The sequence below is a fragment of the Haliotis rufescens genome, unplaced genomic scaffold (genome assembly GCF_023055435.1).
Source record: "Haliotis rufescens isolate VD_foot unplaced genomic scaffold, xgHalRufe1.0.p SCAF_9, whole genome shotgun sequence".
Taxonomy (NCBI): Eukaryota; Metazoa; Mollusca; class Gastropoda; order Lepetellida; family Haliotidae; genus Haliotis; species Haliotis rufescens.
Window position 1 is genome coordinate 41784424 of NW_025964383.1, and position 17296 is coordinate 41801719.

Genomic DNA, 17296 nt, shown 5'->3' on the forward strand with positions numbered 1-17296 from the left:
TTCAATGTAAAATGTTACATGAATGTATATAAAATAACAAATCTGTTCATGTCAGTATCATGATTTCAAATAAAGAAATATACACGAGTGGTTTCTTGTATCAAGAAATGGAATTTAAGAAAGTAATCATACATGACAATTACTTTTTTTACATGATATTTTATTAGTTGTATGTATCATGACGACGTTCGCATTAACACACATGCAAATAGTTTCCGTAATTATACATATTTTCCAGGAGAACGTTCTGGAAAATGCACACATATCCGCTGATTGGACTGGAACAGTTTTCTCATTGAAAACTTTTATGTCTTAGAAGCTGTTGTTGCTGAAAATCCGAAAACCGCTCACTTTGGTGGTTTCGGTTCTGAGACTCTTGTCTAAATCATATACATTTGTATGCTATTATGGTTACTAGACCTTAAAGGAAATAGGTAAAATATTCTTTTTAAAGAAAACACTGGTCTGCGGTCCCTATCACAAGAACTATCAAGTTGAAAGTGGGATACTGCCCTGTCACGTTCTTGTCCTTTATTTGACCAATTATTACGTGATCATTGAGTGGTTTACAGTGGCACAAACCGAGGGCGATTTCCGGCGTGATTTGTGGTTACCGCCATACTATTCTTAACATGGAAGTAGGCCAGGGTAGAAAATAGGTCACTGCCTCGCTTCCGATTCGGGAATACCAACTTCGCGAGAGTCACGAATAGAGGCTATACCGGAGGGTGGCTGACTGGGCTGCAGAGTTTAAAGTTTGTAAGTGGCTAAAAAAGGGGAGACAATATAATTTGTTGTTGCACCTTCATTAAGAATCTTGCCTTCTCCATTGGTAAATCGGCACCACGTAACAAAACAATACATGTAAATGTAGACCTCGAAATCATGTGACTGACATTGATCTCGAATACTGACTCGTCTTTATGGCGTCAATGTGTCTACAAAGCATACTTTCCAGGTATTTCCCAACGTAGCACAGCCATGTATGGGTGACACAAGGTCAAGGCAGCATGGTTTCTGTTTACATTAATGTGTAATGTGTTGCATTTGTATTTCAACAGGTAAAAAGTTCCATCCAGTATCGGAGACACGGGTAGCCCAGTCGTCTAAGGCGCCGAATTTTTCTGTGCAGTTGCGTCCTTTGGGCAGGCCAGAAACATATGACTGATTTGGAAACCTGGTTCGCCCCGACCAAGTTTCGAGGTTCGTCAGCACCATACCCGTGTTATGGGTTTCACCGAAGTGGTAAACGTCCGAAAAACTGCTTCACAAAAGCTATAACTGGAATACTGTTAACAGCGGCTTTAAACAAAACTCAATCACTCACTCACACACCCACTCACACACTCACACACTCACGACTATTCACTTTGCACGTGGATACAGGCATCCACTGTATTTCCTTTTGCCAGTATATCCACGTGGACACCACACGTAGTCATCATAAAACATTTAAGAAGTACCTATGATGAAGGAAAACTGTCTTAACTGATACCAATAGGGCAGGACATGTTTAACCTTTCGGTCAACACCTGCACCTGGCTTTCTGTTTTATGTTAATAACAATAGTATGACCAATTTCGATTTGAGACCAGTTTTAAGAATTAACGGAGGAAATTTCCGGCACACATTCCTTTTCTTCCTGTCATGCACAGCGCATAACACGGCTGTGAATAGCTCTGTAATTTGTACCTGGATCACAAAATAGGTTCATACATTTGTGTTTTACACACTAGTTTGAAGAATGAATAGAAGAAATTCAAACGTTTGCAGGATTATACTATTAAAATACTTGCCGTTGCCTTTTCCAGAGGTCACCATTCTGAACAACCCTCTGCCCACTTCACCTGACGTTGGGGACTTGGCGAATTGGTCTGTGAGGACAAAATACAATAAATACTAAATAATCTCATAATCTTATTAAAACTACATTTCTCACATGCACATGTCATATTCCTGAATCTAGAAAGACAGCTACTACTGTTAATGACCCATAACGTTTCAGATGAGTAAGTCAATAAAACTCAAAAGAAAGATGAGTTGTCTCTCACCCACTCTTAATACAACTTATGATCACTAGCTTTCATTGATAGTAATAAAACTCTATCTCAGTCTGTATCATCACCAAATCTGACACTTGGCGTTGATATGGGATATGATCGTATAAAGTGTGGACCCGTGACACTTGCAATTATTTCAGTTAATTTATTTATTGTTTTGCCTCCGGGATATCGTATAATAATGGTCAATTTGCCAATTCCACTGTTTTACCAGCCTGATCAGGGTGTAGTTAAAAGCAATGGAACCGCCCTGTCGGTTTCATATTTGGATTTATGCATACAGGTTCAAAGTGACTATAATTCTCCACAAGACTGTGAGAAGAAGGATGCCTTCAACTGTCCACAAGTCAACATCTCTTATGTCCAGTGCTATTCCAGCACCTACAGTCTTTGGTGTCTACAGTAAACATTTGTTTAGGTATAAGTCGCTAAGAAGCGACAAAATGAATCGGGTGTTCAGGCTCGGTAATATGGGTGAATGTATGTTATCGAATCCCAATTGCGTGGATTGATGTTCATGATCAATAACTAGATTGTCTGCTCGAGTCTTGACTATTTACAGACCACCGTCGTGAACTGGAATATTGCAGAAAACAACAAACAAACAATACATAATAATCATGTGTTGACTGGTGAATGAAGCTTTTCTCAACGACCCACTTTAACAGGACACGACGATTCACAATGAGACAGGTTAATATGTTTGACCACCCGTTTATTTTGTTTCCAAACTGATATTTGTTCATCAAGATGGAATATTTTCAATGTAAAATGTTACATGAATGTATATAAAATAACAAATCTGTTCATGTCAGTATCATGATTTCAAATAAAGAAATATACACGAGTGGTTTCTTGTATCAAGAAATGGAATTTAAGAAAGTAATCATACATGACAATTACTTTTTTTACATGATATTTTATTAGTTGTATGTATCATGACGACGTTCGCATTAACACACATGCAAATAGTTTCCGTAATTATACATATTTTCCAGGAGAACGTTCTGGAAAATGCACACATATCCGCTGATTGGACTGGAACAGTTTTCTCATTGAAAACTTTTATGTCTTAGAAGCTGTTGTTGCTGAAAATCCGAAAACCGCTCACTTTGGTGGTTTCGGTTCTGAGACTCTTGTCTAAATCATATACATTTGTATGCTATTATGGTTACTAGACCTTAAAGGAAATAGGTAAAATATTCTTTTTAAAGAAAACACTGGTCTGCGGTCCCTATCACAAGAACTATCAAGTTGAAAGTGGGATACTGCCCTGTCACGTTCTTGTCCTTTATTTGACCAATTATTACGTGATCATTGAGTGGTTTACAGTGGCACAAACCGAGGGCGATTTCCGGCGTGATTTGTGGTTACCGCCATACTATTCTTAACATGGAAGTAGGCCAGGGTAGAAAATAGGTCACTGCCTCGCTTCCGATTCGGGAATACCAACTTCGCGAGAGTCACGAATAGAGGCTATACCGGAGGGTGGCTGACTGGGCTGCAGAGTTTAAAGTTTGTAAGTGGCTAAAAAAGGGGAGACAATATAATTTGTTGTTGCACCTTCATTAAGAATCTTGCCTTCTCCATTGGTAAATCGGCACCACGTAACAAAACAATACATGTAAATGTAGACCTCGAAATCATGTGACTGACATTGATCTCGAATACTGACTCGTCTTTATGGCGTCAATGTGTCTACAAAGCATACTTTCCAGGTATTTCCCAACGTAGCACAGCCATGTATGGGTGACACAAGGTCAAGGCAGCATGGTTTCTGTTTACATTAATGTGTAATGTGTTGCATTTGTATTTCAACAGGTAAAAAGTTCCATCCAGTATCGGAGACACGGGTAGCCCAGTCGTCTAAGGCGCCGAATTTTTCTGTGCAGTTGCGTCCTTTGGGCAGGCCAGAAACATATGACTGATTTGGAAACCTGGTTCGCCCCGACCAAGTTTCGAGGTTCGTCAGCACCATACCCGTGTTATGGGTTTCACCGAAGTGGTAAACGTCCGAAAAACTGCTTCACAAAAGCTATAACTGGAATACTGTTAACAGCGGCTTTAAACAAAACTCAATCACTCACTCACACACCCACTCACACACTCACACACTCACGACTATTCACTTTGCACGTGGATACAGGCATCCACTGTATTTCCTTTTGCCAGTATATCCACGTGGACACCACACGTAGTCATCATAAAACATTTAAGAAGTACCTATGATGAAGGAAAACTGTCTTAACTGATACCAATAGGGCAGGACATGTTTAACCTTTCGGTCAACACCTGCACCTGGCTTTCTGTTTTATGTTAATAACAATAGTATGACCAATTTCGATTTGAGACCAGTTTTAAGAATTAACGGAGGAAATTTCCGGCACACATTCCTTTTCTTCCTGTCATGCACAGCGCATAACACGGCTGTGAATAGCTCTGTAATTTGTACCTGGATCACAAAATAGGTTCATACATTTGTGTTTTACACACTAGTTTGAAGAATGAATAGAAGAAATTCAAACGTTTGCAGGATTATACTATTAAAATACTTGCCGTTGCCTTTTCCAGAGGTCACCATTCTGAACAACCCTCTGCCCACTTCACCTGACGTTGGGGACTTGGCGAATTGGTCTGTGAGGACAAAATACAATAAATACTAAATAATCTCATAATCTTATTAAAACTACATTTCTCACATGCACATGTCATATTCCTGAATCTAGAAAGACAGCTACTACTGTTAATGACCCATAACGTTTCAGATGAGTAAGTCAATAAAACTCAAAAGAAAGATGAGTTGTCTCTCACCCACTCTTAATACAACTTATGATCACTAGCTTTCATTGATAGTAATAAAACTCTATCTCAGTCTGTATCATCACCAAATCTGACACTTGGCGTTGATATGGGATATGATCGTATAAAGTGTGGACCCGTGACACTTGCAATTATTTCAGTTAATTTATTTATTGTTTTGCCTCCGGGATATCGTATAATAATGGTCAATTTGCCAATTCCACTGTTTTACCAGCCTGATCAGGGTGTAGTTAAAAGCAATGGAACCGCCCTGTCGGTTTCATATTTGGATTTATGCATACAGGTTCAAAGTGACTATAATTCTCCACAAGACTGTGAGAAGAAGGATGCCTTCAACTGTCCACAAGTCAACATCTCTTATGTCCAGTGCTATTCCAGCACCTACAGTCTTTGGTGTCTACAGTAAACATTTGTTTAGGTATAAGTCGCTAAGAAGCGACAAAATGAATCGGGTGTTCAGGCTCGGTAATATGGGTGAATGTATGTTATCGAATCCCAATTGCGTGGATTGATGTTCATGATCAATCACTGGATTGTCTGGTCGAGTCTTGACTATTTACAGACCACCGTCATGAACTGGAATATTGCAGAAAACAACAAACAAACAATACATAAATGATAATGTGTTGACTTGTAACTGAAACTTTTATCAACAACCAACATTAACAGGACACGATGATGCACAATGATACAGGTTAACGTGTTTGACCACCCGTTCCAAATAGGTCGGTACTCTTTAAAGACCAGACATCAAGAGATATAGAATCAGTGTATTTACGTCAATATCATAGCAAACATGCAACCTACTTTTTCTTTTCTGTAATGGTTGGCGGGATGATGCGTTTTCGTGATGAGGAGTTTCGGACTCTCCGCCACCTGTAACATACACAGACAATAACATAGACTCATACATGTGTGATTTAGTGAGTGAGTGTGCTTTATAGCGGCCTTTTAACAATAGTATGACCAATTTGGAAATCAGACCAGTTTGTAGAATTAACTGGGGGAATTTTGAGCGCACAATTCCCTTTCTTCCTGTCATGCACAGCGCATGACACGGCTCTGAATATCTTTGTAATTTGCACCTGGATCACAAAATAGGTTCATACATTTGTGTTTTACACACCAGTTTGAAGAATGAATGGAAAAAATTTAAACGTTTAGAATAATACTATTAAAATACTTGCCGTTGTCTTTTCGAGAGGTCATCTTTCTGAACAACACTTTGCTGTTTCTACCTGACGTTTGGGACTTGAAGAATTGGTCTGTGAAGACAAAATACAACGAATACTAAATAATCTGATAATCTTATTAAAACTACATTTCTCATATGCACATGTCATATTCCTGAATCTACTACTACTACAACAGCTACTACTGTTAATGACCCATAACGTTTTTAGATAAGTAAGTCAATAAATCTCCATAAAGAACATGTGTTGTCTCTCACCCTCTCTTAATGCAATTTATGATCACTGCCTTTCATGGAAAGTAATAAAAATCTATTTCAGTCTTTTTGATCACCAAATCTGACACATGGCGTTGATATGGGATATGATCGTATATAGTGTGGACCCGACATGTGACACTTGCAATTATTTTAGTTAATTTGTTTGGCTTAATACATACTTCCCCTTGACGACATGACAGTAACAGTCAGCATCTGTTCCCTAGAAGACATGGGTGTTTCACTACTTGTTATAGCACAGCATCGTAATAACTGACCTTGTAACTGTTTGATTGGTATTCTAGAAGTTGTTGAATAAGAAAGAAAACGTACAACTCTAAGGATAGCAACTTCTGGTTTATTGCATACAGCGACGTTTCCATGTCGACTCTTACAGCGTTATCAGGGTTGTACGTTTTCTTAATTGACCTTGTGTTCATTGAATCAATAAATATATAATATTTACTTCTTTTCTTCCGGATTTGCAAAATCTATAATTATAGCCTTTATACAAACATAAACAGTGCCAATGTTCCCTGTATGAAATACACTTTGCACATTTGCATATCGGCAACGTACTTTGCATACGATTTGTCTATATTTTAATAGAACCTAACATTCGTGAAACCAGTTGAGAAAATAATAGACCTCAATTTTGTCCTTTTTACAGTGCGTCCATAATATAGATAGATATAGATATACAGATAAAATACAAACGTCCAAAGATGAGCTTTGGTTAATGAATTGCATTGACTACTAAGTCAGCTTCATGTATATATGGACACATAACAGAGAATTGTATATACTAATCAGCCTATCAGTACGTATTTCATTGCATTATAGTTGTATTTATATATATGTATGTACATCTTGAAATGGAATTGCACTGACTGGTCAGAGAGCTACTTTTTATGTATGGACAAGGTAACATAGAATTGTATCGAAAGGCAGATGATTGTAGAAGCACTGTTTGTTCAAATTACGAATTACAACATGCTTGGACGATGACGTAATACCTTGTTATATAACAATATCACTTTCTACAACTATTTCTCTGACGGCTTTACTTATGTCCGTCTTGATAGGCTAGAGAAGTTAAACAGCCTCATAGAGACTGATATTCCACTATGCATATTCGTTGTGCGAAGAGAACGGGCTTACATTGGTTTAAGGATTTTATGCATAAGGTTACTACAAATACAATGCTTCCTGTTCGCTTTCCCAGATTTCCTTTTCATGACAAAAGCTAGGTTAGACGGGAAGGATATTTTTGTATGGAATAAATTAAACTGAATTATAAGTAATAATATGATCAAATTAAAACTACATTGATGTCATGCTCACACCATATTCCTTAATCTAGAACGATGGTAACTACGAATCAATAGCATGTGAAATTTGAACAGAACAAAACCAATTTCAATTCTCTCAGAACATTTGATTTTATAAGTTTGTACACCACTATCACACACAACAAACGTCATTTCTTTGTAATGGAGCATTCATCCTTGAACTGGGGCGGTCGGGTAGCCTAGTGGTTTAAGCGTTCGCTCGTCACGCCAAAGACCCGGGTTCGATTCCCGACATGGGCACATTGTGTGAAGCCCATTTCTGGTGTCCCCCGCCGTGATATTGCTGGAATATTGCTAAAAGCGGCGTAAAACCAAACTCACTCACTCATCACTGAACTGTATATATATATTGATAGAAACACCTCTATTCTTTACGATTTATGACAATTTGTAAATCAAATGTCATCTGGATTTTACTGAGAATGCTGGACATAAAGGCAAGAAGTAGGCATCCCCATGAGCAGCAGCTATCCATCCACACTTGATCATCAGTGTATTTCCCATATGAATCGGAATTCCTGCTCGGACTGGTAAAACCAAAACACGGTAATTTGGCCACGAAGTTTACCTTATGCTTCAGGGATATCGTTTAATAATGGTCAATTTCCCAATTCCACTGTTTTACCAGCCCAAACAAGGAGTAATTAAAAGCAACGAAACCGCCCTGTCTGTTTCATATTTGGATCTATGCACACAGGTTCAAAGTGACTATAATTCTCCACAAGACTGTGAGAAGAGGGATGCCTTCAACATCCACAAGTCAACATCTCTTATGTACAGTGCTATTCCAGCACCTACAGTCTTTGGTGTCTACAGTAAACATTTGTTTAGGTATAAGTCGCTAAGAAGCGACAAAATGAATCGAATCTCAATTGCGTGGATTGATGTTCATGATAAATAACTGAATTGTCTGCTCGAGTCTTGACTATTAACAGACCACCGTCTTGAACTGGAATATTGCAGAAACAACAAACAAACAATACATAAATAATCATGTGTTGACTGGTGAATGAAACTTTTCTCAACGACCCACATTAACAGGACACGATGATGCACAATGAGACAGGTTAACGTGTTTGACCACCCGTTCCAAATAGGTCGGTACTCTTTAAAGACCAGACATCAAGAGATGTGGAATCAGTGTATGTACGTCAATATCATAGCAAACATTCAACCTACTTTTCCATTTCTGTAATTGTTGGCGGGATGATTCGTTTTCGTGATGAGGAGTTTCGGACTCTCTGCCACCTGTAACATACACAGACAATAACAAGGACTCATACATGTGTGATTTAGTGAGTGAGTGTGGTTTATAGCAGCCTTTTAACAATAGTATGACCAATTTTGAAATCAGACCAGTTTGAAGAATTAACTGGGGGAATTTTGAGCGCACGATTTCTTTTCTTCCTGTCATGCACAGCGCATGACGCGGCTCTAAATATCTTTGTAATTTGCACCTGGATCAGACAATGGGTTCATACATTTGTGTTTTACACACAGTTTGAAGAATGAATGGAAGAAATTTAAACGTTTAGAATAGTACTTTTAAAATACTTGCCGTTGCCTTTTCGAGAGGTCATCTTTCTGAACAACACTCTGCTGTTTCTACCTGACGTTGGGGACTTGACGAATTGGTCTGTGAGGACAAAATACAACGAATACTAAATAATCTGATAATCTTATCAAAAATACATTTCTCACATGCAAATGTCACATTCCTGAATCTACTACTACTACGACAGCTACTACTGTTAATGACCCATAACGTTTTTAGAAAAGTAAGTAAATAAATCTCGATAAAGAACTTGTGTTTTCTCTCAGCCTCTCTAAATGCAACTTATAATCACTACTTTTCATTAATAGTAATGAAAATCAATCTTAGTCTATTTCATCACCAAATCTGACACATGGCGTTGATATGGGATATGATCGTATATACTTGGACCCGACATGTGACATTTGCAATTATTTCAGTTAATTTGTTTGGCTTAATACATACTTCCCCTTGACGACATGACAGTAACAGTCAGCATCTGTTCCCTAGAGGACATGGGTGTTTCACTACTTGTTATAGCACAGCATCGTAATAACTGACCTTGTAACTGTTTGATTGGCATTCTAGAAGTTTGTGAATAAGAAAGAAAACGTACAAAACTTTGGATAGCAACTTCTGGTTTATTGCATACAGCGACGTTTCCATGTAGACTCTTACACCATTATCAAGGTTGTACGTTTTCTGAATTGACCTTGTATTCATTGTATCAATAAATATATAATATTTACTTCTTTTCTTCCGGATTTGCAAAATCTTTAATTACAGCCTTTATACAAACATAAACAGTGCCAATGTTCCCTAAATGAAATTCACTTACATAATAATACATAAATAATCATGAGTTGACTTGTGAATGAAACTTTTCTCAACGACCCACATTAACAGGATACGATGATGCACAATGAGACAGGTTAACGAGTTTGACCACCCGTTCCAAATAGGTCAGTACCCTTTAAAGTCCAGACATCAAGAGATATGGAATCAGTGTTTTTACGTCAATATCATAGCAAACATGCAACCTACTTTTCCGTGTTCGTAATGATTGGGGGGATGTTGCGTTTTCGTGATGAGGAGTTTCGGACTCTCCGCCTCCTGTAAAATACACAGACAATAACATAGACTCATACATGTGTGATTTAGTGAGTGAGTGTGGTTTATAGCGGCCTTTTAACAATAGTATTACCAATTTGGAAACGAGACCAGTTTGTAGAATTAACTGGGGGAATTTTGAGCGCACAATTCCTTTCCTTCCTGTCATGCACAGCGCATAACACGGCTCTGAATATCTTTGTAATTTGCACCTGGATCACGAAATAGGATCATGCATTTGTGTTTTACACACCAGTTTGAAGAATGAATGGAAGAAATTTAAACGTTTAGAATAGTACTTTTAAAATACTTGCCGTTGCCTTTTCGAGAGGTCATCATTCTGAACAACACTCTGCTATTTCTACCTAACGTTTGGGAATTGACAAATTGGTCTGTGAGGACAAAATACAACGAATACTAAATAATCTGATAATCTTATTAAAACTACATTTCTCACATGCACATGTCATATTCCTGAATCTGCTACTACTACAACAGCTACTACTGTTAATGACCCATAACGTTTTTAGATAAGTAAGTCAATAAATCTCCATAAAAAGCATGTGTTGTCACTCACCCTCTCTTAATGCAATTTATGATCACTGCCTTTCATTGAAAGTAATAAAAATCTGTTTCAGTCTAATTCATCACCAAATCTGACACACGGCGTTGATATGGGATATGATCGTATATAGTGTGGACCCGACATGTGACATTTGCAATTATTTCACTACTTGCTATAGCACAGCATCGTAATAACTGACCTTGTAACTGTTTGATTGGCATTCTAGAAGTTGATGAATAAGAAAGAAAACGTACAACTCTATGGATAGCAACTTCTGGTTTATTATATACAGCGACGTTTCCATGTAGACTCTCACACCATTATCAAGGTCGTACGTTTTCTAAATTGACCTTGTGTTCATTGTATCAATAAATATAAAATATTTTCTTCTTTTTTTTCCGAAATTGCAAAAGCTATAATTACAGCCTTCATACAAACATAAACAGTGACAATGGTCCCTATATTAAAGGTACTTTGCCAATGCATTTCGGCAACGTACTTTGCATACGATTTGTCTATATTTGAATATAACAAAATATTAGACCTCAACTTTGTACTTTTGTACAGCGCGTCCATAATATATACAGATATAGATATATAGATAAATTACAAAAGTCCAAAGATGAGCTTTGGCAATTGAATCGCATTGACTACTCAGGCAGCTTCATGTATATATGGACACATAACAGAGAATTGTATATACTAATAAGCCTATCAGTACGTATTTCATTGCATTATAAGATGCTGTCTGAACATCTTGAAATGGAATTGCACTGACTGATCAAGATCTACTTTTTTATGTATGGACAAGGACAGTTGAGAAAATAATAGTCCTCAACTTTGCAAACTGTGTGTGTGTGGTGTGTGTGTGTGTGTGTGTGTGTGTGTGTGTGTGTGTGTGTGTGTGTGTGTGTGTGTGTGTGTGTGTGTGTGTGTGTGTGTGTGTGTGTGTGTGTCTTAAAATGGAATTGCACTGACTGATCAGAGAGCTTCTTCTTATGTATGGACAAGTTAAGATAGAATTGTATTGAAAGGCAGATGATTGTAGAAGCACTGTTTATTTCAAATAACGAATTACAACCTGCTTGGATGATGTTGTAATATCTTGTTATATAACAATATCACTTTCTACAATTATTTCTCTGACGGCTTTACTTATGTCTTGATAGGCTAGAGTAGTTGAAACAGCCACATAGAGACTGATATACCAATTTGCATATTCGTTGTGCGAAGAGAACGGGCTTACATTTGTTGCAGGATTTCATGCATAAGTCTGCTAATGTTAACACCATTCACATCCCTGCCTGTACAAATATCGTGCACATTCACTGCAATTTGCATCACAATAACAATGACTTGAAACTATGTCAAAGTTAAACACCAACCACACGTTGCAGGTTACTACTAATACAATACTTACTCTTGGTTTTTCCAGGTTTCCCTTTGTTGAGAGAAGCTTGGTTAGACGGGAAGGATATCTCTGTATGGAATAAAATAAACTGAATAATATGTGATCATATGATCAAATTAAAACTACATTTTTCCCATCACTTGGTATATACAACAGGTGAAAATTAAGATTAAGTCACTACCTTGCTTGCTTTGTTTCTCAGCTTCATGGGAAACGGCGTCTTCAACTTCCTGCACTGTAACATATAGTTGGTGCACATTCACATGAACAAGAGCAACAGGAAAATGATATATGCATTACCATGTACATGCCATACAGAAGGATATGATACATTTGATCCTACTTCACAATGTCCGAAACGATTGCGGTGAGTGAGTGAACATTGTTTAACGTCAGGGTTCTCAGAGTAATCGAGTCTGGACCAGGCAAACAAGTGTCCATTAGCATGAATAACAGCCAAGTCACGGAATATGATAATCCGATATATTTAGTTGCATCTTAGGACAAGCGGAGATACGGGAGTCCCGGTCGACTGAGGCGCCGCAATTTGCTGAACAGAGGCCATGGCGTCCTTTGGGCTCGCCAGAAACCAATGATTTTGGTTCGAATCCTGGTTTGCCCCGATTATGTTTCTAAGCTTGTCAACACAATACCCGTGCACGTGTGTTTCAACGAAATGGGGAACGTCTGAGTCCTGCAACACTTCCTCCAATAATACGCTGACACGCCGTGATGTAACTGGAATGCTGTTCAAACCGGCAACTAACTCACTCACTTACGACAACCATAAGTTACTAAGGACCAATTCTATACTCTCTGAATCTGACCTGAAAAATATAAATAGTGAATATATACAATGCAATCTATCATTAATCTGATAAATCAAACAGAGATATCAAATTACAAAACACAACTCAAGGCATCATGTACATATATATGAAATAATAAGAAACAAATCTTACGTTTGTTGAGAAGGTTTTTGTTTGATTTCTCCAATCCATCCAACTTGTGCATGACATCTTTCCTCATGTCTTTAAAATACCTTTCAAGGTCTGTAATACCAAGGAACAATGGCATGTGTCAGGTGTATAAAAGCAAGAATAAGTTTGGTAACGACTATATATCGGATGGTGAGGGAACCTTCGGCTGGACACACTGTAAAACCTGCTGTGGCAAGGGCGGACTCGTGAAGATCCGGGGTAGAATAGGTCTTCAGCAACCCATGTTTGCCGTGAAAGGCGACTATGCTTGTCGTAAGAGGCGACTAACGGGATCGGGTGGTCAGGCTCACTGGATTGTCTAGTCCAGACTCGATTATTTACAGACCGCAGTCGTCTAGCTGGAATATTGCTCAGTGCGGCGTAAAACAACAAACCAACCAACTAATCCAGTCGGACGCGCTGACACTTAAACGAGTGGTGAGGGCGTGTCCTGTCGGACGTGCTATGGGCCCCTCGACTGAGAAGACTGGATGTCAAGCCTACGAGTTGGAATGAATGTTCAAGCGTTATCCAATTTTTGAGGGGTAAGGAAACGTTCGGGCGGACGATATCTCACATAACTTTTCCTTTTTTTACACTTTTCCTTATTTTTTATCACAATAATTAGCAAGTTATTAGTTAAACTAGCAATGGTGCAGCCACATGGTAACGGTAACAATATACGTTTATATAAATCCTGGCAGTTACAATTTAGCTATTTGTCATAGACCTCAATACAATTATAAAGTCACATAAATCAGATTGACTCCGCTTGTTGACCGGTTGTTGACCAATGAAACCGCTTCATTTGTTCAACTCTTGCCCAAAAGTTATTTATCAGGGTTACAACATTCAAAGCCTTAGTAAAGCTTTCAAAACAGTTTTATGGTAGACACGTGGAGGATATTTGACGCTTCAGTGAACAATGCAATTCCCTATTTGACTTGTGCCAAATGTCACCGTGTTTGTTCAGGTGAACACTTGACTTACCATTTTATGTGTAAAACAGGATTTCTGGATATGGAAAGGTTTTTTGATAGTTTTATGGTATCCCATCTTGCACTATCCTTATCTCCATTATTATTTTTACATATACTTCGGACAGTTGGCTTTCATAACTTTGTGCAAGGTAGACATTGTAAGGTTTATCTTTAAAGTTCGTATTTATATAGAGACTTGTTGTATGAGCGCACGAGAAGAGCGCGCCAAGAACGATAACTCTAGTATTTTGTTACGTGGCTGAGTGAGAGGCACGCTCGTGTCTGTTGTTGTTTATCGAAATGCGGAGCCTATAAAACGGTTTGTAAACTTTATTTGTGTAAACAATTTCGTGAACATTGTTGATAGTATGATATCTAACGCTTAGAATTGCATTTTTGGTAAAATGGAATATTTTCGATAGATTATTTATCGAAAAGCAAATTTGTGTTGTTTAGAATGATTTTTGCATTAATTGACTGCTATAATCATGTTTGTTTCATTTAATTTTGCAGTCAATCCTATCCTTCTGAATGTATCTCGACCACATCATGGAATAAATCGACTTGTCGTTCACTCTTATTTACAGACATAGACATAAATTTATTTCAGTAATGTAAGGCCACTGGCCCAAATTGCATTTCAATAGGTTTTGGGTTTTGTCAAGCATGCTTGTATACTAGCAGTTGTTTCAATATGTTTCAAAGTTCAGCAATGCTGTTCACGTTAATACAGCATTATATTAATGACACAGTGGATCAACAGAATGGTAGTTGCAAAGGTAATGATGAATTTCTTATTAACCACTCAACACATGTAACACCGGGAAACGGTTTGAGTGAGTGAGTGAGTGAGTGAGTGAGTTGGGTTTAACGCCGATTTTAACATTATTCCAGTTATATCACGGCGTGCCAGCTTTATGTGGGAGGAAAGCCTGAAGTGATGCAGGTCTCAGACGTTTACCACTTCGGTGAAACCCACGAGCACGGGTATGGTGCTGACAAACCTAGAAACATAATCGGGGCGAACCAGGATTCGAACACAATCATAGGTTTCTGGCGTGTCCAAGGGACGCAACTCTGCACAGCGAAACGCGGCGCCTTAGGCGACTGGGCCACCCGTGCCCCCTTAACGGTTTGATGTAATATAAGATGGAGCACATTTTTTGCAATACAGATTTTACGATTTACAGACCATTTTGTATGCTACTGTATATGGAAATCAGTGAGGACAGCAGGTGTTGGGGAAAAGGTTAAGCATGTACACAGTTGAACTTCTTGAAGCAGTTTAGTATATATCTCCAACAACACTTTTGTTTGATTTAAGGAAGTGCGTTTTTAAAAGATATTACATGGGCTTCAAATTAATATCAAATTTATGTCCCGAGAGAAATAATTTTCAGTTTGCCCGAGGTACATACGCAGCAGGCAGAGTTTAAGTTTAGCTTCTAACATTCCATTTTGAGGTCACCGAGTCCATCTGCTGGAAATGTCAACACAGTCAAGTCTGATGAAAAACATTGTCACAATTGGCAAAGATGTAGATGCAATCAAGAACATTTTCATTAGATACGGACAACGGTTATGCTTTCGCAACGTTGTCATATTTGACAGGATGAAGGACCATGCATTCGAGAATACTTTGAAAGATACAGAAAACGGTTTCGCTTTCTCAACATTGTCACAATTGGCATAGATGAAGATGCAATCAAGAACATTTTCATGAGATACGGACAACGGTTATGCTTTTGCAACGTTGTCATATTTGACAGGGTGAAGGACCATGCATTCGAGAACACTTTCATAGATACGGAAAACGGTTTCGCTTTCTCAACATTGTCACAATTGGCATAGATGAAGATGCAATCAAGAACATTTTCATGAGATACGGACAACGGTTATGCTTTCTCAACGTTGTCATATTTGACAGGGTGAAGGACCATGCATTCGAGAACACTGTCATAGATACGGAAAACGGTTTCGCTTTCTCAACATTGGCACAATTGGCATGGGTGTAGTAAGATGCACTGGAGAAAAATTTCATAAGATACAGACAGAGGTTACAATTTATCACGATGGATACGACGGATGTGGGTGCAAATACACCTTATACTTTCAGGCCAGTGTCACCACCGTATTCGAATACACCAACAATATAAAAGTGTTCAGATTACAGATTGAAATAAATTCTTCATTACCGGAATTGTATTTCAAGGCCGTCAATTACATAGAAAGAGGTCAAATATACTACATCTGTAGCCAAAAATGAAACAAATCGTAACATCCTCTCTGAGCTAATACATTGAACTTAAATCCACTTTTAGCAGTATTTGGGGGGAAAGCGAAAACAGTCACCTATATGGGCAAAGCCACGAACACTGGAATGGTGCTGGAACCAAGAACTATATCAAGAATAACTGAGATGTAAACACACGATCACCGGATTCTGGCATGACAAAGGGACTCAACTCCGACAGATAGACGACCTGAACCGACACCACATTGATCCCAGAATACGAATATAAGGGGTTCTTGCGATATACGGTCGCGATGTCGAAGAGGAAAAGCATTCTTACCCTCGTTCGGTATTGCACCCACCGAAGACGCAAATAACACAGAAACCAAAACTGAGACAAATATCCCAGTCATGGTTGGCAGTTCTCCCTGTACAGTCTCTGTTCAACACACTTGTGTATACCACGATGCGTGTCTAAGATAGGTAGAACTACGAGTAACGTTAGCTGGTACAATAAGTAAACTTCAGTTGAATTCAGGGTATTTGATTGGCTAACCAAGCATTTGTTTTATTTATAATTGCATTATCCGAAACAAATAGGCCACGCCCACAAGCGGACTATTGGTTTCCTGAGAATAGGTAGGGAGGAGTTTAAGTTGTGTTATTGCCCCAAATGTTGTCGTTATTTGTTGTCTACAATTGTGTGTGGTCAGTATAATGTTTCAAAAAATTGCCTCATTTATTTCATAGGATTTGACTTTATTATAATTTTGACTGTACGTAGGAATAAACACATTCACGCAA

At 38.3% G+C, this 17296-nt stretch overlaps 1 protein-coding gene across 5 annotated transcripts in view; it reads right to left on the reverse strand.

Moving 5' to 3' along the window:
* Nucleotides 1–17004, reverse strand: part of LOC124111057 — a 28608-nt gene extending 11604 nt beyond the window's left edge. The window contains exons 1-11 of one of the 5 annotated variants that reach the window (XM_046470601.2): nt 16833–17001; nt 13262–13351; nt 12481–12534; nt 12309–12368; nt 10258–10326; nt 9238–9315; nt 8859–8927; nt 6068–6145; nt 5688–5756; nt 4617–4694; nt 1797–1874 (exon numbers count right to left, since the gene is read on the reverse strand). In XM_046470601.2, the coding sequence (XP_046326557.2) occupies nt 1797–1874; nt 4617–4694; nt 5688–5756; nt 6068–6145; nt 8859–8927; nt 9238–9315; nt 10258–10326; nt 12309–12368; nt 12481–12534; nt 13262–13351; nt 16833–16905 (796 nt within the window). In that variant the 5' untranslated portion in view covers nt 16906–17001. Of the gene's footprint in view, nt 1–1796; nt 1875–4616; nt 4695–5687; nt 5757–6067; nt 6146–8858; nt 8928–9237; nt 9316–10257; nt 10327–12308; nt 12369–12480; nt 12535–13261; nt 13352–16832 lie in introns of all 5 variants that reach the window. The other 4 variants (XM_048391450.1, XM_048391449.1, XM_048391451.1 and 1 more) reach the window with 4 other exon arrangements.
* Nucleotides 17005–17296: the final 292 nt, after the last annotated feature.